Raw genomic sequence first — 20,061 nt, 5'->3', positions numbered from 1 at the left:
TTAAATCAAGATATTTTTGCTAGCACGGCTAGTGATCAGCTTTAGCAACATTTTTGGTTGATAGAATCCAAAAACATCTCCTTCTTGGTTACACCTAAAAAGGAATTGAATAAAAATAAATGGATGGTGTTTCCGCAGAAAGAGTCGAAAATAATTAAATACTATTTTCAAGTGAAAGATGGATCGGTCCCATGTAAAATTTTGTATTTATTGTTATAGTTCTAGCTAGTGTTTTAGTTAGTACTATAAGTTGTTTTTCATTTGTTATTCTGTTTGGACTTTTCATTTATACAGCGTTATAAATGTTAGGACCGGGCTTTGTTTTGTTACCATTATTATTGGACTTTAAACAACCTTTAAACTTTTGTTTTGTGTTGGTCCGTTTCCTGGTTTTGTGTCCTGATGTCATTCGTAATTAGTAATACATAAGAATGTACACTATGAACACTAGTGGTTTTGATAGTTTATTATTAGATTGTAATTTAGCCGCTAACATGCTTTGAAATGAGAGTAACTTGTTTGACTGTCTATCTTTGCTACTGTAATCGCTCTAGGCAGATTGATCTGAAACAAAGATAGTTCTTGACTGACATGCTGCTACATTGAAAGCTTCACTGGAATAATAAACTGACAGGTGAGGATCACAGTCGATGTTCCTTTAAGACAAATGTTGGTGGAACAACCCGGAGAAAAGAAAAAAGAAAATAATTAATTCTCACGACTGACTTTAGAGGCACAATATTTCATACATGAAGATACATACAGCGTTAGCATGTTGTACTCTAGACTTTCAGTATTTAGCAAAGCCTGTTTAATGTGTTGAGCTTTAAGGGAATAATGCTATATATAGCACATGTGACATACTCGACGCTGTCCCTGGTCCTGAAACTGACATGAGCCCCTGGTGGGAATTCCCAATGCCAAGATTAAGAAAACTGAATTATTACCATTAATATTTGTTTCTAACGTACACAAATGTACGTTTTATTCTATACAAATGGTCACCATTCCCACTTTGCACTTGTCAATCAACAAACACATTCAGACTTAGACCAGAAATATAAGGAACTTTAGACTATGCTAAAATAATTAGCATTCACCTTTTATTTGAGCCGTCATAGCTAGTATTTTGGCTAAGCTCTTCACCCTCCATGTTTTTGTTTTTTTATCAAAGTAGGGTGATGATATTTTTATGTCTCTTGTTTACTGTCTATTCTTACCTTTAACAGGTACTGATCACTGCAAGCACAGGCGCCGAGAAGGGTCTCGACAGCTTTGAAAAAGCTAGCTTGTTAACCCTTAGCAAAAAGTAGTTATTTTCATCGATTATACTTGAGAATATATATAGTTATAGTAAGTATACTAAGGTATAAGTAAGTAGGTAAGTAAGTCATTTATATGTGTAGAGCGCTTTTCCAGACCAGCGTCACAAAGCGCTTAAACAATCAAAACAATATTCTATAAAATATATACTTAAAAGGTCAAAATAACACTGAGAACAACACAGGAGTCTCAGAAAATCAAGGCAAAGCCTGCACGAATAAAAATGTATATGTACCTGTAGTGCACTCAGACTAAATTGTGTAGTACCAAGTGTACCAAGTATACATTCCTAGTCTTTAGTTTAGTTAACAAGAGTATACTTCAATTATACTCTATGTACACAATTCTCTACACTGCCAATGTACAAGCTTTATAATTATAGTTATATTTTAGCTACTTCAATAAACAACTGCAAACTCACAGTCAATTGCCAGATATTTAAAAGACTCACACGGTACGCAAACCAACAACCTCAAGTTCTCCTGGCGTACGTCACCTGTAGATTCTGGTGTTTGGATGTACATTAAATTGTAGTCACAATAGATGCATCAGAGGCCAGACAGACAAGGACTGGGTCAGGTTTCCAAAGTGTTTTTCAGTTCTGTTGCTTTACTTAACTGTTCAATGTGTATTTCTAACAATAAGTTTGTTTTCTGCCACCCACTCCCATAATCCTTTGTTTAAAGTATACTATGCCAACTTAAACTTTAGCATTAAAAAGTACTTCCCTCTTCAACAGGTACTGACCACTGCGAGCACAGATGCCAAAGAGGACCTGGAATCTACGCACTATTGAGCAGTTCTGTTGCTTTACCTAACAGTTCAATGTGTGTTTCTAACAATAAGCTTGTTTTCTGCCACCCACTCCCATAATCCTTTGCATGGTTTACTTCCGGATCACCACAATAGTACAGTTGCCCAAAGAAAAAGTTGTTATACTTTGGTTACAAGTATATTTGTCATCTGTTTTAAAAAGTATACTACACCAAAAAAGTATGCCACTCTAAACTTAAGCATTAAATAGTACTCCCCTCTTCAACAGGTACTGACCACTGCAAGCAGAGATGCCAAAGAGGACCTGGAATCTACGCACTATTGAGCAGTTCTGTTGCTTTACTTAACAGTTCAATGTGTGTTTCTAACAATAAGCTTGTTTTCTGCCACCCACTCCCATAATCCTTTGCACGGTTTACTTCCGGATCACCACAATAGTACAGGTGCCCAAAGAAAAAAGTTGTTATAGTTTGGTTACAAGTATATTTGTCGTCTGTTTTAAAAAGTATACTACACCAAAAAAGTATGCCACTCTAAACTTAAGCATTAAATAGTACTCCCCTCTTCAACAGTTACTGACCACTGCAAGCAGAGATGCCAAAGAGGACCTGGAATCTACGCACCTTTGAGCAGTTCTGTTGCTTTACTTAACAGTTCAATGTGTGTTTCTAACAATAAGCTTGTTTTCTGCCACCCACTCCCATAATCCTTTGCACGGTTTACTTCCGGATCACCACAATAGTACAGTTGCCCAAAGAAAAAGTTGTTATACTTTGGTTACAAGTATATTTGTTGTCTGTTTTAAAAAGTATACTATGCCAACTTAAACTTTAGCATTAAATCGTTCTTCCCTCTTCAACAGGTACTGACCACTGCGAGCAGAGATGCCAAAGAGGACCTGGAATCTACGCACTATTGAGCAGTTCTGTTGCTTTACTTAACAGTTCAATGTGTGTATCTAACATTAAGTTTGTTTTCTGCCACCCACTCCCATAATCCTTTGCACGGTTTACTTCCGGATCACCACAATAGTACAGTTGCCCAAAGAAAAAGTTGTTATACTTTGGTTACAAGTATATTTGTCGTCTGTTTTAAAAAGTATACTATGCCAACTTAAACTTTAGCATTAAATCGTTCTTCCCTCTTCAACAGGTACTGACCACTGCGAGCAGAGATGCCAAAGAGGACCTGGAATCTACGCACTATTGAGCAATTCTGTTGCTTTACTTAACAGTTCAATGTGTGTTTCTAACAATAAGTTTGTTTTCTGCCACCCACTCCCATAATCCTTTGCACGGTTTACTTCTGGATCACCACTATCATACAGTTGTCAAGTAAAAAAGTTGTAATACTTTGGTTACATTTCATAAAGTATATTGTTCGTCTGTTTTAAAAAGTATACTATGCCAACTTAAACTTTAGTATTAAATAGTACTCCCCTCTTCAACAGGTACCGACCACTGCGAGCAGAGATGCCAAAGAGGACCTGGAATCTACGCACTATTGAGCAGCTCTGCGGAAGCTCTGCTTGTTGAACAGGCTCTTAAAGTTGTAACGCAGCTTTGCAGAGAATGCAGATAGTTGAATAAACAGCAGGTGCAGTTCCTCTAAAGCAACAGTGCGTGGCGCTCGTCTTGATGCAGCTCAAAAGGGATGGAGAGAAAGAGAGTTTGATGGATCATGTGGGTTACAGGGGAGTCTGCGAGAGTTGTCGAAAATTGCTGCATAGACGCCCCTAAAGCACATATCTGACTCCCCCTAAAGAACTCAGCTGTGATCCACCATCACTTACCGCAGTCCACACACAAGACCTTCCCCACATCCTTCCTCAGGTTCCTCCCGCTCGTGTCCAGGGGCGCGAAGGACGCTTTAAAAACCAGGGGCTCGTCGGTCGGGTCCATGAAAAAGATGTACTTGTGGTTCTTCTTGACTCTAGCGCAGGGAGCCTCGGAGCCGAACTCCCCCACGGTGACGAGCTGCTCCCGCTCCAGACCGCCGCTGTTGAGGGGCCAGACCTCCAGCACCCGCACGTGCACGCGGGAGAGGTTCGCGGGCGCGGACTGCACCTTGCCCTCGATCACCACGGTCGACTTGTAAGCCTGGTCCTGCAGGGAGTTTAGACTCGGGGAGTAGCAGGCGAGCGAGACCCCGATGAGCAGCATGGAGGAGAAGTGGACCGGATCAAGCCTCATGCCGTCCTGCTTTGGCTCGGTGGTCGCGGGTCGCGTTGCGGCACGGCTCGGTGGGCTGCGGCGGCGGCGGCGGCGGGGCGATGGCAGAGGATCCGGGACGAGAAAAGACGCGGCGAGTGGGCTCCAGTAGCACGGCGGTGGTGGTGGTGGTGGTGGCGGCGCGACAGACCTTGCATAAGTGTCCATGCCATCGGGAATCCACTGCTTTGAGTCCCAGTGTTTCCAGACCAGGGGGAAGCGACTTGTTTTTTTTTTAAGATCCAGTCCCGGTGGTTATAAAGCCGCAGATCTCCAGATCCGCTGCTGCTGCCATACTTCTAGACGACGCCACTCTTATCTATTTTCCACCCCAAAAAAAAAAAAAAAAAAAAAAATCGCAGTGGTTGGCACCTCTATGATGGTGTTTCTGTATCATCTGCAGCGCCAGAAATGCTGCAGTGGACCCACAAGTTTGGTAGTAAAAAAAAAAAAAAACATAAGCCACGGTTCATCCCCCGAAACCAAACATTATTTCTCCGTTTTTTCCTAAATCCGCCTCCCTTTTTTCTCTGACGAAGAAGATGGACCACAGGGTCGATCTCCTCCTTCACTCCCGAATCCTCTGCCGTGTGTCAATCACTCCATGGTGCTGAGGATCACAAGCTTTTTTTATATATAAAAAAAAAATGGAAAAAAAATCATCCAAATCCGTAATCCATAATCCATCCCTGACTAAAAGCCCTACTGGTTCCGAGGCATGACTCCCAGAGATGAGGAGCAGCATCACACTGGCAACAGACGCATACGGTCCACTGGGCCTGAACACATCATGGAGCTGCGATGACTAAGAAGCATCTCCAGCTCCTCCAAGAGACTGCTTTCAATGAGTTTTTTTTTTGCGTCTCAGCACATTAAGTCCAGCCCTGCATTCTGGTCACACTTTGCTCTACCAATAAAAAAATAAAAAAAACTGACGTTGAAGTACTGCACTTTTTTTTTTTTTGTTATATAAAGAGAGAAAATAAAAACGACTTTATTAAAAAAATGATTTTATTTTGACGAGGAACAAATTGTGATTTTTAACCCCATAAACACTCATATTTAAGTCAAAAGCTTCGCCTTGGAACAGATTAATGCGGATTCATGATTTCAAGTATAGCGACAACTTTCTCAGAGAGCGACATCTGCTGACCACTTTAGTTACAGCCAGTGCTACCAAGAAACGTGTATGAAATATTCTCATGTCTATTGTGTATTTAATGTCTAAATCAGGGCAAAACGAAAAACAATAACGTAAATATAAATACTAGCTTAACAAAATACAAGATACTATTAATGTATTATTGGATATCTCTTAGTGGATATGTGAGTACAAATGCAATTTGTTGAATGTATTTACCCATATTATTTGCAGCCATATGTCTGGTTCTATCTGGTTTTCTGCATTAAACAATCCGAGCAGTAGAGTTGACTTTCCCTTGGTTATATATAGCAACAAAATTGGCATGAACGACAGAGATAATCGTAGTTGAATTAAGACATAAAAACAGATGTTGTCTAGAAAATGTTAACATTGTGTTGCTAGAGAGAGAACAAGAGGAGCTGGATCTAAGGAGAGGGAAGTTTGGACTTCTTTTGTCCAGCTGCTGCCCCCTGCGATCCAACTTTGGATAAGCATGGGGAAAAGGACTATTTGCAGTACAACAAAGGTATATATTTATAAAATAATAATCATTTATGTTCCCAATGGTTGTTTGGCTGGTTTAACAAAAGAACAGAAAAACGTTTGTGATTATTAATCAATATTATATTTATTTATTTGGTTAGACTTTAGACATTACGCGTGACAGGAAAGAGACATTTACAAGGGCAGTTGGTCATAATCTAATATGGTGTGATAGAAGATTTTAAGTTTAATTCAAGATTTAAGATTGAAGATTTTTATTTTTTCCCCATGGGGCAATTGGTTTAAATTATAGTAAAATCGTAATTTTATTGTAATTTATTTAATCGTATTTATACATGTGACATTGATTAAAATCATTAAAAAAAAACAAGTGGAGACAAAGTATTTTTGGCTTTTAGGTTTTTTTTTTAACTCGTATTTAACTTTGTACATTCAGATAAATAGCAGTCCTTTGTCAAATAAAAAAACTCCTTTTTTATAGTTTAAAAAAATTAAAAAAGTAAATAAATATTTAAAAAAAAACAGAAATTTAAGTATCCAATAATAATATGTATTTCATTTTTAAATTAACTTAATCTCTAAAACAAGTAAAACAAAATGACTTTCAGACCCACCTGTTAGTATCAGAAGGCATAGGGTGTAGTTCCCCAATACGACCATCCAGTGGCGCTGGTGGTATTTCCCACGCTGCGTGTTGACATCAGAGTTGTTGCGTGTGCGTGTGTCTCTCCCTCTGTGCCACGACTCCGACGTTTTTTTGTCCATTTTGTGAAGCAATCCTAGGCAGGGCTACTTGTCGATGCGGAGGCCTCCGATCCAACTCTTTCGTTTCCGGGTTTTCGGTCCAGAACCCGCCTCGACTCTGAAAAGCCTGCGCAGGTAAGTACTGAGCCGGTCCTGGAGAGAAAGAGTGACACTTTACCAACAGATCCCGTTTCCCAGCAGCCTTGTGTGTTCTCTCAGTGAGCTGCTGTCAACATTTGGAAAGATCAGAAAGAGTTAATCAAATAAAATACGTCCTCATTTTCATAAAATAAGTGTCTGTTTTGGATCAAGCTTGTGGGACTCCTGGGGGTAGATTCAACTTCAAATGTATTTAATGTGTTTTTTGTTTGTTATTTCTTTACATAAGTAATGTGTTTTGTTTTTTTGTTTAAAAAAAATGTCTTGCTGTTTTACGAAAGTCGTAAAAATAAATTAGCGACACTTTATTTATTTTATTTTTTGTGTGTGTGAGCTGATAAACTTTTTACTCCAGGTTGAATTGCGTTATTTTTATTTTTTGTTTTATTCTTACTATTATTTTCAATTTAAATATTATAACAAGGACTTTTTTTATTTAAGTTACACGAAAATAATATTTTAAATCGACACTTCGGCCTTAGTTTAACAAAATGTTTGATCTACCTCACAGTGTTTTAGTTTATATCATTGAAAAAAACGTCATTATTAAAACACTATGTATTTATTGTTTATTTTATTTTAAATTAAATAAATATTTTAATCGGAATAACTCGAGTGAAACCCAAGCCCAGTTATTTTATATGTAAATCCAATAATCGGTGTAAATCATATTGTCTAGTCTAGAGTACTGTTTTATTAAAACAAAAAAATATGGGTAATATTTCAGTTTAAAATGATATAAATCATTGTTGTTTAAGTGAGATGAAGACATTTAACCATTTAGGACATTTACCCAACAACACAGCGGGATTTAACTGTCAAAGCTTTTGCCGACCTTCAATACAAGTTTTGGGAGGTTTATAAAGCAGTTCCATTTAATTTAAAATATATTTATCTATATATACTGTATATATTGTGTTTTTTTTTTTTTGTTTACCAATTTAGGTTTTTGAATAAAGTCAAAGGCCTTGTCTTCCTCGGACTCTAAATGTATGCAAAATCCTCACATACGAAAATAATTGAAAAAGTACAACAGACATCACACCAGCACATCGTGTTTGCGTTTTAAAATACGTGCAACAACAATAACGGGCTCAATAAAGAAAAAAGGGGAAAGAGGGAGAGAAAGATGTATGACTTATTAACTAACTTATTAACTAACTTAAAAAATAATAATGATATTTTCTTTATATTATTTATGTTGTTTTATTTTTTTTACCAACCAAAATTGTATTTAAATTAAACCATTTATTTATGCCTCTGAATGCTAAAATATTAATAGGAAGTCAATGGATTAGATTTTTCTAACCTAATCTACAAGATAAAAAACACAGTATGACGACAGTGTGCTTTAAATGTGTAAGCCAAGTAAAATAAGTGAGAGGAACTTGAAAAATGTCCTCGCATGTAAATACCGGCGGCAGTCCCATCCACCTCTCTAATAAACATATCACACGTTTTTGAGTCAAACTAAAAATGATAAGTTGTAAAATATAAAATACGTGTCAACAACAAAAAAAAACAATCATTTTGTAAAGAACTGCAGTTTGTTTTCCGTTATAAAGTCCGTCTCCGAAAGATTATTCTAGTCTAGTTAATGAAATTCTTAATTTACTTAATATTTTTGTTCTTAAATGTTTACTCACATCAAGTGAAATTATATATATTATGACTACAATAATATCAATGCTTTATTTTATATAGTTGGCGACTTTTATTTTTTGTTTTCTACTATGCGTGCCGCTTTTAAATATAAGAGATCAAACATTAAAAACTAAAATCCATTTTCTAATTTTTAAAAATCCTTTTTTTTTTGTATTAAACTTATAAAACGAATAGTATTTTTTTTAATTCCCTAAACAGGGTGTAACGGAGCTCGAGGCCCGACTGTCCCGACAGTCAAGAGGAAACTGATCTTGGATCTTAATTTAATGATAGTGTTGCTTAAAGGACACTTTTTAAAACTTTTAAATCATTTTAAACAACTCAAAACTCACCCCAGAACAGGGACACTTGCTCAACCCTGAAGTTTCTTCCCTTAAAGATCACCATTTGTAATGCGTTGTGTTAAGATCTTGACCCTCTGACTCCATGTTCGTCCATCCCAGAAACGCGTTATTAACTTAGATTAGCTGAATGACGCGATGATGAATTTATTTTAAAAATAAATGTTTTTATTTCCGAAGGATTAAATCGCGTTTTGTATTTTAGAAAACGTGTTTTTAGAGGCTTACTTCTTTTTTTTTAGCTTCTGATGAATCCTTTCGCTTTTTAAATGTCTTCCCCCCCCCCTCCCTGCCGTAGATCTCGCGAGACTTCCGGGCTGTGACTGGCCGTGGCTTTGCAGCAGACAGGAGGGAGAAAGGCAGGCAAGGCAGGCATCATGGCGGACAGAGACAGTGGCAGTGAGCAGGGAGGAGCGGCGACGGGCCCGGGCTTCCCTCCCATGCACCTGGCGGGCGCGGGGGCGGGCTCGGCCGCCGGTCTCCAGCACGAGACCCAGGAGCTGGCGTCGAAGCGGGTTGACATCCAGAACAAACGCTTCTATCTGGACGTGAAGCAGAACGCGAAGGGCCGCTTCTTAAAGATCGCCGAAGTCGGGGCCGGCGGCAACAAGAGCCGCCTCACTCTCTCCATGTCGGTGGCGGTCGAGTTCCGCGACTACTTGGGGGACTTCATCGAACACTACGCCCAGCTGGGACCCAGCAACCCGGGCTTGGTCCAGGACGAGCCGCGGCGGGCGCTCAAGAGCGAGTTCCTGGTCCGGGAGAATCGGAAGTACTACATGGACCTGAAGGAGAACCAGCGGGGACGCTTCCTCCGGATCCGGCAGACCGTCAACCGGGGGCCCGGCTTGGGGTCCACGCAGGGCCAGACCATCGCGCTACCGGCCCAGGGACTTATCGAGTTTCGCGACGCTTTGGCCAAACTTATTGACGATTACGGCGTGGAGGACGAGCCGGCGGAGCTGCCCGAGGGGTCCTCCTTGACTGTGGACAACAAGCGCTTTTTCTTCGACGTGGGCTCCAATAAGTACGGGGTGTTCATGCGGGTGAGCGAGGTGAAGCCCACCTACCGCAACTCCATCACGGTCCCGTACAAAGTCTGGTCCAAATTCGGGAACACCTTCAGTAAATACGCGGAGGAGATGAAGAAGATCCAGGAGAAGCAGCGGGAGAAGAGGGCTTGCGAGCTGCAGCAGCAACAGGAGGAGATGCAGCCGGATGATGGAGACGAGGATTGATGGAGACCACAAACTACAACAAAAAATAACAATGCAAGAGTGACGAGAAAAATAACAAAAGAGAAGTATAATTAAAACTCTACTGTATACAAGTTTTAACTGTAAAGGTTTTAACTCCAAGGGAGCATCATCACCCCCCCACACACACAAGTATAAGAAGAAAAACCACAAACCCTGACAGTTCTGACATGTTGTTGTCACCCATCTGCTGGATGTTACCACCACTTATACCACCATTAATACAGTTAACAGGCTGCTAAACCGAGTAATAATGTTTATCTTTGAAACATTGTTTTTTTCCTACTTGACAAACATGAACTGAAGTGTTATCTCCCTTATTAACAAGACGACTTTTTCTACCACTTAAAAGCTATTGTTAAGAAAAAAAAAAAGTGTTTGCGATGTTCTGGGGGAATATGTGGTGGGAAGGGGGGTCGGCTACCCTTATTATGTGAGCTAAAGGACTTCAGCACAAATCAGATATTTTAATTTTTAAAAACCAAAATTCTAAAAGAAAAAAAAAAGAGACGACTTTATAAAAGTTTATCACTTACAATTCTATTTATTTGTGAGTCGAGATGTTTATACATTAATCACGATGAGGGCTTGGTCCATTCATAGAGAAAATATATATATATGTTTAAAAAAAAAAAGGAAATTATTGGCATTTTATCTTGTGCAATATACATAGGAAAATCAAATTTATTGATCTGGTACATGGATGCGATGAGAGGCATTTAAAAAGAAAAGAAAAATGGTCAAGATCACAAGTTTGAGTTGAGACGGTTGCCATGGTTACATAATAGACTACCTTTTGTGTCTCGTCAACAATGCATTGTGTTCATCTTTTTTAAAAAGGTACTAAAAAACGCGCATCGGACGGAAAGGAAAACGCGGTGACCACATGTAGCAAAAGTTGCGAGATGAACAACGAGCTAAAAAAAATCCAGTAGAGAATCTTAAGGTGTTACTTTTTTCTTTTTTTTTCAAAGTTTAAAATGGTGCCAAGGAGCGCCGTTTGCTGCATGTTAACCTGCACTATATCTTTTCGTTTGGTTTTCCCAAAAATATTGGCTCAAGGACCCTTCCATATATATCTTTATCTGCCTAATATTGTACAAATCTGAAGTTTCTGAGTGATTTCCATCCAAAGGCTTGATGTAGTTGTAGTTGGAAGTTGTTTCTAAGCGTGATTATACATGAAGTAACTTGGACTAAAGAAAAAAAACTCGGTCATGTACCATGTGTCACTGGGTTTGTCGGAGTGAGACGCTCGTCGACGATGGCGTGACGTCAAGTGTGTGTACTTTTTGGTCGACGTCGATGTCACTCCGCTAAAGATTCATTGGTCCAAATATCTACCTGGCGGTGATGAGATCTTGTTTGTTTGTTTTTTTGGTCTAATTGTAAATATTTGGGGCTGCCACACGGAAAACAACTGGTCGTAATCCAGTTCTGTCGCATCTCATAGATGTGTGTTTGCAGTTTTATAAACTCCAGAGAAACTGGCAACAATCAGATAATGTCAGATTTTACCTCAGCGCGGCGAAGTTCCAACGATTGCTCCCAACGTTTAGATTGACTGGAAACCAGCAACTAGACTGTCCTTGACCATGTATTTTTTTTTTTTTTTTCGGAACCCGAGTGGTAGACGCTTAAAACCGATTTTGGGAGCATCCTCTTCAGCATATAAAGACAACCTGGTGCCTTACACACTCTGCATGCTTACACGCTGGCCTGGTGCTTTGGATCGTTGGCTTACTTGTCGTCATTTCCTCTTCTTTTTCTTTTCTTTTCGCTCACCTTTGCATCTCAGCCCCCTTGTGTGCTAGCGCACGACTCGTGGTGCTAAAAAAAGAGTTTCGCCCGCAAAACTCTTTGGAAAAATAAGAAGCAGAGTTTATCCCCTTTTTCTGCGTTTTCCACTTTTCCTTCTCCCTCCACTTCATTGCCAAGCCATCCAGGTATACGGCCTACATGTAAACATGGAAGCGGGTGGTCACCGAGATGCGAGACGATGCCGAAGAGTCGGCTCTTCACTAGCCAAGCACACTAGCGGAGGCGAGCGGGGCCAACTTAGAAAACATCGGTTTATTTCAAAAATGGTTGAACCATTGAGCGATTTGTTATTCGGCATAGGAAGTTACATGTATGTTTTTAAAATTAATCGGGAGGGTGGGATTTGGGGGGGGTTGGCGAGCATGTCTTGATTTTATTCAGTTTTACATCATTTTACCTTTCAGCGTTATTCCACATTATTTGTCATTATTTGGAATGTTTTTCGCCCAGAAAAAATAACTATTTTTTATGTGCAACATTTCATCACTGTGTGCAATATCGTATGTGCCAATGGTGGCAATATATGTATATCGATTAAATATATGATTACTATTTGAACAGCATGTGGCTCAATTTCCATGTTTTTATTTCTCCGTTATTTGCACTTCAAAAAGCTCCTGGACGGAGCGGAACTATAGTGAACTAAAAAATTTTACAGTGTGAAGGGGTCAAAGAGTTCACAATGCCACACAACCAGTGACCCTTAAGAGGTTGGTGTAGTTTTGAAAGGATGGATTCAAAATGTTTTTATGTGAAGCAGAAACGGTGAAATATCTCTATTAGCTTTCTGCTAATAAAAGGTGCTTCAGTCGATCCTAACTTTGGTGTTTGTTCTGTCTTCAACGGTTGTCGTCGGTAACAGTAGCACTTTGATTTCACAGGTAAATATTTACCTGACATCTCAACAAAGAATGTCTCTATTTTGTATAACCTTTTTTCTTTCTTTTTTTGTTAAATTAGAGAGTATTAATGAAATTCATGTACATTCAACAAATTGAGAATATTTTCCTGTGAGGGAAGTAATGTTTTTTTTTTGTTTGTTTTTGTTTCATTTTTGGAAAAGAGAAAAAAAAAAAATCCAGTATGATGAGAACAGTATGTTTAATTTTGATGTAGTGTTGTCCACAACGTCTGGCTCTACATTTACAATGACACTAATGACCAAAGCTTAATTTTACAGCCTCGTCCAATAGAAACATTGCAATGAAATCCACAACCATGACTCCTTCAGATAGTTCGACATTGTATGTGTAACCTCAGGCTGTAAAATAAAGCTCTTCTTGGTTCTCTTACCCTTCATGACTGTTCTTTGTGATCCTTTCATCGACACCTTTTTACTATTCAAAGGTAAAGATCATGTTTACAGGATTTTACATTCATTTTAAAAAGGTTTATTTCACTAGAACGTGTGCAGATACTACTGCAGTAATCAAATAAATAGTAAAGGTATTTATATGATCAATTAAAATGTGTTTTTCATGTAAGATAAGAGGATACTTAAGATGATTGTTTATAAAGCACGTGTCTGTGTTTTAGCTGTGTAATAGCCAGAGTGCAATGGGTTCAAGATGACGTCATTTTACCTCCTCCGTTCTGCCACTAGAGGGCGCCCGCCGTCTACGCATGAAACAAAATAAATGACGTCAGAAAGAAGCCTTCAAGGATGCACGTTCGACTGGCGTTACGTTACGTTACCGTCTTGGCGTCATTACGGTGTAACGAACTACTTGAACGTGTACATAGATGTATATTATTGAATATATTTTGAAGCTACGCGTCGACGAGACAAAAAACAAACCTATCATTCTCGTTTTATCCTTTATTTGTTAAACTATAACCAGCACTTTAAAGTTCCTAAAATCCTCCCTCGAATGACGTCACAAAGAAACGACATTTTTTGGCCCACTACCATTACAGCCGGCTCACCCACTTCCTTCCATCACAAATAATATTGATATTGATTCAGTATCAGGACAAAAAAAAAAAAAAAAGAACATTTTGGAAATAGATGACTCAATCCAGATTTTTTTTTAAAAAGTAAAGTTAACAAAGAAATTAATTAATTAAAATCTATTACTTCGTGTTACACTGTAATAATTAAAAGCAAATCCTATCCCAAATAGCATTTCAAATGTTAGGTTAGGTAGAACTTTATTGAAATGTATTAATATAAATGTTATAATCAGAATTAATTACGAATATGGTTTAATAACATTTTATTATTGATTTACTTGTACAGATGTTTGCTGTCTTTTATTAATGTTTATTGTTGTTAATATATTTATCATTGTTTTAATTGCTTATGTGTTTTTGTCGTTGTTGTTTTTATAATCGTTTTTTTTAATATGTTGGGATAATAAATGTGTATCAATAATTCAAAATAAACTAAGTAATACTACAAAAAAAACGCCACATTTCCAAAAAAAACGTAAGCTTTAAATGTACAACTAATTCTAAATTTATTTTAGAATCTAAGAGAAGTTATTTTTATAGACCACAGATGCTTTTGTTGTGCCATTTTAATTGTTAAAAAAAATGAAAGTATTTTCCAAAAGTGTTGACCGTGTGCGAGAAAGAGGGAGGAAGCGCGCGAGCTTATAGAATGCAGTGATGTCATCAGCCAGTCCTACAGAGAGAGTCTCAGCTTAGTTAGCTTTACTCTGCTGTGGAGCTGCTGCCATCATCCTCCCGTGAGTACTCTCGCCTTAAAAACCGCCCTCGTCTCGACACTTTCTTCCACTTTTTCCCCGCCGGTTCCTCTCCTCCACCGAGACGACACTCGTGGCTGTATATTCCCTCCTTTCCGCGGTCAGTCTGGAGCGAGAAACACGCGTTTCTTCTCCCTCCAAGTGTTGCTAATATGTTAGCCATTGTTCAAGAAGTCCCGGCGGTTGGTGCTGCTGGACTTCACTTCCAGCGCCGGAGTCCTGGTCGGGTTTCGAACCCCGAAAGGAGCACAAAGTGACCGCGTTGAAAGGTTGTCGTGTGGTGGGGGGATGTGGAGCGTTTTGAGGGGTTTTTTTTTCGCGTGGGGAACGGGATGTGCGGTGGGAAAGAGAAGGAGGGGCAGCGGGTGGAAGGATGACAGGAACTCCATTCCTTCACAGTCTCCTCCCAATAGATGCTCTTTTATGGGCTCGAAAATGCCAACTTTAAAATAAAATATATTGACGAGTTAGATTCCCTTTTTAATGTCACGATCGCAGATCGTAGAGTCAAACCGTTAAGATTTGTAGAGTCAAACCGTTGAGCCACTTTACCAAGATCACTATATTAGTTTGTTTTGTTATTGTTCTTTGCTCATTTGATCTATTCATGGTCAGGCTCCTCCTTACATCACGGATCTGATCCAGCCTTACACCCCAGCTCGGGCTCTGAGGTCTGTAGATCAGAATCTACTTATGGTTACGTTTCTATTTGTTCAGGCTTTTCCTTGATTTTCTGGAACTCCTGTTGTGTTATCAGTTTTATCTTGATCTTTAAAATATATACTTTATTGAATATTGTTTTGATTGTTTAAGCGCTTTGTGACCCTGGTCTGGAAAAGCGCTATACAAATAAAAATTACTTACTTACTTACTTACTTACTTACTTACTTACTTACTTACTTACTTACTTACTTACTTACTTACTTACTTACTCATTTCAATTCATACACAAAGTCTCAAAGTAAATCGATTTCATTTTATACATTTTCCAAATACATTTATGAAACACCGACGTCAGAGTCGATTTAGCGTGTCACTTTTTTTTTACTGTTGTTAAATCTAAATGATAGTCGAGGGACTTGTGTCTATATTTATCCACCAGACTTTCATAAGGAAGTGTTTCAACTTCTCAGTGATAACTAAGTAAGTCAATTATATTTGTAGAGCACTGTTCTAGACCTGGGTCACAAAGCGCTTAAACAATCAAAACAAAACTCAATAAAATATATACTTAAAAGGTCAAGATAAAACCGAGAACAACACAGGAGTCTGAAGGAAATCAAGGAAAATCCTGCACGAATAAGAATGTCTTAAGATGTTTCTTGAAGGAGTCGGTAGATCCATCAAACACAGAGGGTCGTTCCAAAGCTTAGGAGCAACAGCCTGGAAGGATTTCTCTCCTCTGGTCCTGAACTGTGTGCGAGGAACCATCAGTAGATTCTGATCCACAGACCTCAGAGCCCGAGCTGGGGTGTAAGGCTGGATCAGATCACTGATGTAAGAAGGAGTCTGACCTTGAATAGTTCTGAAAGTAAGAACCAGAATTTTAAAGTTGATCCTGAAAGCAACCGGCAGACAGTGAAGAGTTTTACGGATTTGGGGAAATGTGAGTTCTTCTACTAGAGCGGGTCAGAGTTTTATATTAACTGCAGGCGAGACAACTCCTTCTTCTTAAGACATGAAAATAAAATGTTACAATAGTCCAGACTAGATGACAACATTTTCCTACGACTTCCATAAGGAAGTGTTTAAACTTCTCAGTTTAACTGAGGTGAGGAGATACTTCAGAGACACTTTGGTTTGATATTGTTTATTTTAAGTTGAGTTTTATAATGCAATAAACTGTCATTGATGATAGTAGCCTGGTCCTGTTATGTTAATACGTTTGTACGTATTTATTTGATTCTATTCATGTATTTATTTTGATAGTTTTTACATGTATTTGTGGATGTTTGTATGGATTTATGTTTTATTGTTGCTGTACAAAATAATTTCTCCTCCGGGGATCAATAAAGCATCTATCATTCTATACATCTTTTGGACAGGTTGTACTAAAAATAATTCTAATGACAACAAAGACCCTTTGATTCTTTGAGTCTTTAGTATTTACTTTGTTTTATACAAATATCTTTCACATTTTATTTAAGTTTACACATTTAATCTTTTAGTTCCTGATAAGTTGAAGTGTTATATCCTTATCTATAAAGAAATTAGACCTTATCTAATCTTGAGGAAATACATATATCACCCATTCTTGGAAGTGGTAATAGTGAGAATATTTACTTAGTACTTAAAGTTATGTTACTATGTTTATTTATTATTGATGTACCAGAATGCAGACTTTATCTTTCCCTTGGACAATTCATTTCATTAACTGCAAATTATAATTTTTTTCTTAAATATGTATGTGTTAGAGAATCAAAGCATATCTTTACTTGTTTTTTTTTGTTTTTTGTTGATACTTATTATTATTATTATTAGTATGCTTTAGTGTGGTCATGAGAATGCTTAAAAGTGTTATGTTTCTTGTGTTGTAGATCTTGTCAAGGATGATCTGAGAAGAGCTGGAATCTGTTCGGGAGGGGGGTCATTCTGTGTGTGTGTGTGTGTGAGTGAGGGAGTGTGTGTGTGTGTGTGAGAGTGTGTGCATGCTTGTGTGTGAGTGCCTGCAGTGAGTGTTGACAAAAAAGAATGACCTAAAACCTTCAAAAATGAGTTCATCTCACACCTTCGGAGCGGGTCAAGAATCTGAACTGGTCCTGCTGTGATACGATGAGATTATAGATCAACACTGTCCAGGAAACCACTACCTCTGTACCAGCACTTCCAGAGACTCTTGATTTTTGCCGTCCACGCCGACTGCCAACATGCTGCAGCAGATCTTGAAGGACATGTACATTGACCCGGACGTGCTGGACGCTCTGAACGAGGACCAGAAGAAGACTCTGTTCCAGAAAATGAGGCAGGAGCAAGTGCGGCGCTGGAAGGAACGCGAGGAAAAGTTGGAGAAGGACGGAGATGCTGAGCTCAACCGGACAAAGCCAAAAAAAGGTATTTTTAGCTGATTCTTCCTTAATTTAAATTTTGGTGACAATCTGGCAAAATTATATGTATCACAGTACAGGGGCAACGATAATATATATTATGATACTTTAGTAACAAGGATATATTTGTAGTATTTTCAAGTACTTGACTCTAGTGCAGAATTTACAGACCACATGACTCTTGATGAAGTCTTAACTGCTTTTATTTGTTTTGAAACCAAAATATGTCCAAACATCAGCTTTCAAAGATGCTGGAATCGACTGTATCCTCTCATCCTCAATCATCGCTAGTATCTTGCAGGATTTAAATGTGAAGGGCGTAATAACTGCTGTCAGTTACGGACAGGAAGTAGAATTGCAACACAAAAATGAACAGACGCTGTGAATATTTGCATGTTATTGTAAATTAAAACGTCTAACTATTAAATTATAAACCATTAAAGAGCTATAACAATAATATAATACTAAAATGCCAAAAGACACCACACAAAAAAATAGACACAGGGCTATTGAATATTGTGGATCATGATATTGTGATACTGTAGGAACAAGTATATATTTGTAGTATTGTCGAGTACCTTACTCTGGTGTTGCAGAATTTACAGACCACATGACTCTTGACGAAGTCGTAACTGCTTCTATTTGTTTTGAAACCAAAAGATGTCCAAACATCGACTTTAAAAGAAGCTGGAATCGACTGTATCCTCTTGTCCTCAGTCATTGTCAGGATCCCGAAGGATTTAATTGAACCTATAGCTGCAGAGAGGACGTGACGGATGTTTAATAGCAACTCAAAAATAAGCAAATGCCCTGAATATTTGCATGTTGTTTTCAAAATGGAAAATCTACTACAAACTACAAATCCGTAAATAACTATGATAACAGTAAAATATGATTTGGAAGCAAAAAGGATCATATAAAATAAAAATAAAAAACAGATGCATTGCTGGTTTATATTAAAATGGTATCATGGAAAACATCACAATATAAGTAAGTAAGTAATTTTTATTTGTATAGCGCTTTTCCAGACCAGGGTCACAAAGCGCTTAAACAATCAAAACAATATTCAATAAAGTATATATTTTAAAGATCAAGATAAAACTGATAATACAACAGGAGTTCCAGAAAATCAAGGAAAAGCCTGAACAAATAGAAACGTCTTAAGATGTTTCTTAAAGGAGTCAGTAGATCCATCAAGCGCAAAGAGATCGATATTTTCCCCACACCCCTAATGGATAAAAAAAAATGTTTGTCCCTGTTTTACTCACATATTGTAGTTTTGATAGTAAAGTGGTAGTTGGTGCAACATGAAACGACCAAGTTCATGTTTGAAGAAAAAAAAGATGAGAAGCAGCCCCTCATTACTCCGGGATTGTGTACAATGAAGATCTAGTTCGCTAACAAGCTCGCGTTACTTCTTCCATCACGTCTCCCATGACAGGTCAAACTTTCCAAACAAAGACGCAAACGCCATCTGTCCCGCTGTCGCGAACGACAACGTGATTCTTTCCCGTCCACTTTAAATAAATGGCTGTGACAGACGCACCGGGCGTCAGCTCCTGTCCCGCCGATGTCTCGGCAGCTGTTTCGCCGACGCAGACGCCGCATGTTTTTGTCCCATTTGTGCAAGTTTCAACTTTCAAGCTAATGCGAAATCGCGCGCTAACAAACACCATCTGCTCGGAATAGAACGTGTCCCCGGGATTGACGGCGGCACCGACGATGGTTTAGACGATGCGTCTTCACGTCGTGGTTCATGTTAATATTTACACTGGCGAAGTGAAGGAGAGTGAAGCGGTCTCTGCTTGTGTTTGAAGAAGGTCTGCTCTGGGTTTTGTGGAACAACACACTCTCAAGATAAAGTGGCAACTCAAGGTTATACTCTTCAAGCTCGACTTTAAATATTTCTGCTCCCCAATGTTTCAGTATTGCAGAGTATTTTGTTCAACATTTATTTTAATCTAGCGTACAACAGACAACTGCCATCATATCTCGGATTAATGACTATATCTGTCCGTATTTTATTGTTCAGTGAAGTCCTTTTTTCTGGTCACTTTTGACTACTATTCTCTTGTTTATCCAAAACTCCACATTCCTGTTGCCTCACCCTATTGTAACCGATTATTTTCGTGTCTAAACAAGAAGGATCTGTCTCGCCTGCAGTTGATACAAATCTCTGCAGCGAGAATTCTGACCCGCTCTAGTAGAAGAACTCACATTTCCTCGATCCTTAACACTCTTCACTGGCTGCCAGTTTCAATCAAGATCAATTATTTAATTCTGGTTCTTACTTTCAGATCTATTCATGGTCAGGGTCCACCTTACATCAGTGATCTGATCCAGACTCGCACCCCAGCTCAGGCTCTGA

General features: G+C 38.6%; 3 protein-coding genes across 5 annotated transcripts in view; 2 read left to right on the top strand and 1 right to left on the bottom strand.

Moving 5' to 3' along the window:
• nrg2a (neuregulin 2a) overlaps window positions 1-5,105 on the bottom strand; it is a 109,421-nt gene extending 104,316 nt beyond the window's left edge. For 2 of the 3 annotated variants that reach the window (XM_087807863.1, XM_087807864.1), the window contains exon 1: window positions 3,890-4,390. In XM_087807863.1, the coding sequence (XP_087663989.1) occupies window positions 3,890-4,289 (400 nt within the window). In that variant the 5' untranslated portion in view covers window positions 4,290-4,390. Of the gene's footprint in view, window positions 1-3,889 lie in introns of all 3 variants that reach the window. The other variant, XM_087807865.1, reaches the window with a different exon arrangement.
• Window positions 5,106-6,712: 1,607 nt separating this feature from the next.
• puraa (purine-rich element binding protein Aa) lies at window positions 6,713-13,231 on the top strand. Its single transcript, XM_087807316.1, has 2 exons — window positions 6,713-6,834; window positions 9,163-13,231. The coding sequence occupies exon 2, from the start codon at window positions 9,242-9,244 to the stop codon at window positions 10,100-10,102; it is 861 nt and encodes a 286-aa protein (XP_087663442.1). The 5' UTR covers window positions 6,713-6,834; window positions 9,163-9,241; the 3' UTR covers window positions 10,103-13,231.
• A 1,347-nt stretch (window positions 13,232-14,578) lies between these two features.
• The window catches only part of LOC148066132 (uncharacterized), a 30,441-nt gene continuing 24,958 nt past the window's right edge, over window positions 14,579-20,061 (top strand). The window contains exons 1-2 of the mRNA XM_087807868.1: window positions 14,579-14,631; window positions 17,187-17,700. Of these exons, the coding sequence (XP_087663994.1) occupies window positions 17,517-17,700 (184 nt within the window). The 5' untranslated portion in view covers window positions 14,579-14,631; window positions 17,187-17,516. The remainder of the gene's footprint in view (window positions 14,632-17,186; window positions 17,701-20,061) is intronic.

Source organism: Callionymus lyra, chromosome 14 (genome assembly GCF_982586985.1).
Source record: "Callionymus lyra chromosome 14, fCalLyr1.hap1.1, whole genome shotgun sequence".
NCBI lineage: Eukaryota > Metazoa > Chordata > Actinopteri > Syngnathiformes > Callionymidae > Callionymus > Callionymus lyra.
This window is presented reverse-complemented; position numbering and strand designations above follow the sequence as displayed.

Bases quoted from the DNA above. Each gene is read 5' to 3' on its own strand.
- puraa (XM_087807316.1), top strand. From the start codon at position 9,242: ATGGCGGACAGAGACAGTGGCAGTGAGCAGGGAGGAGCGGCGACGGGC.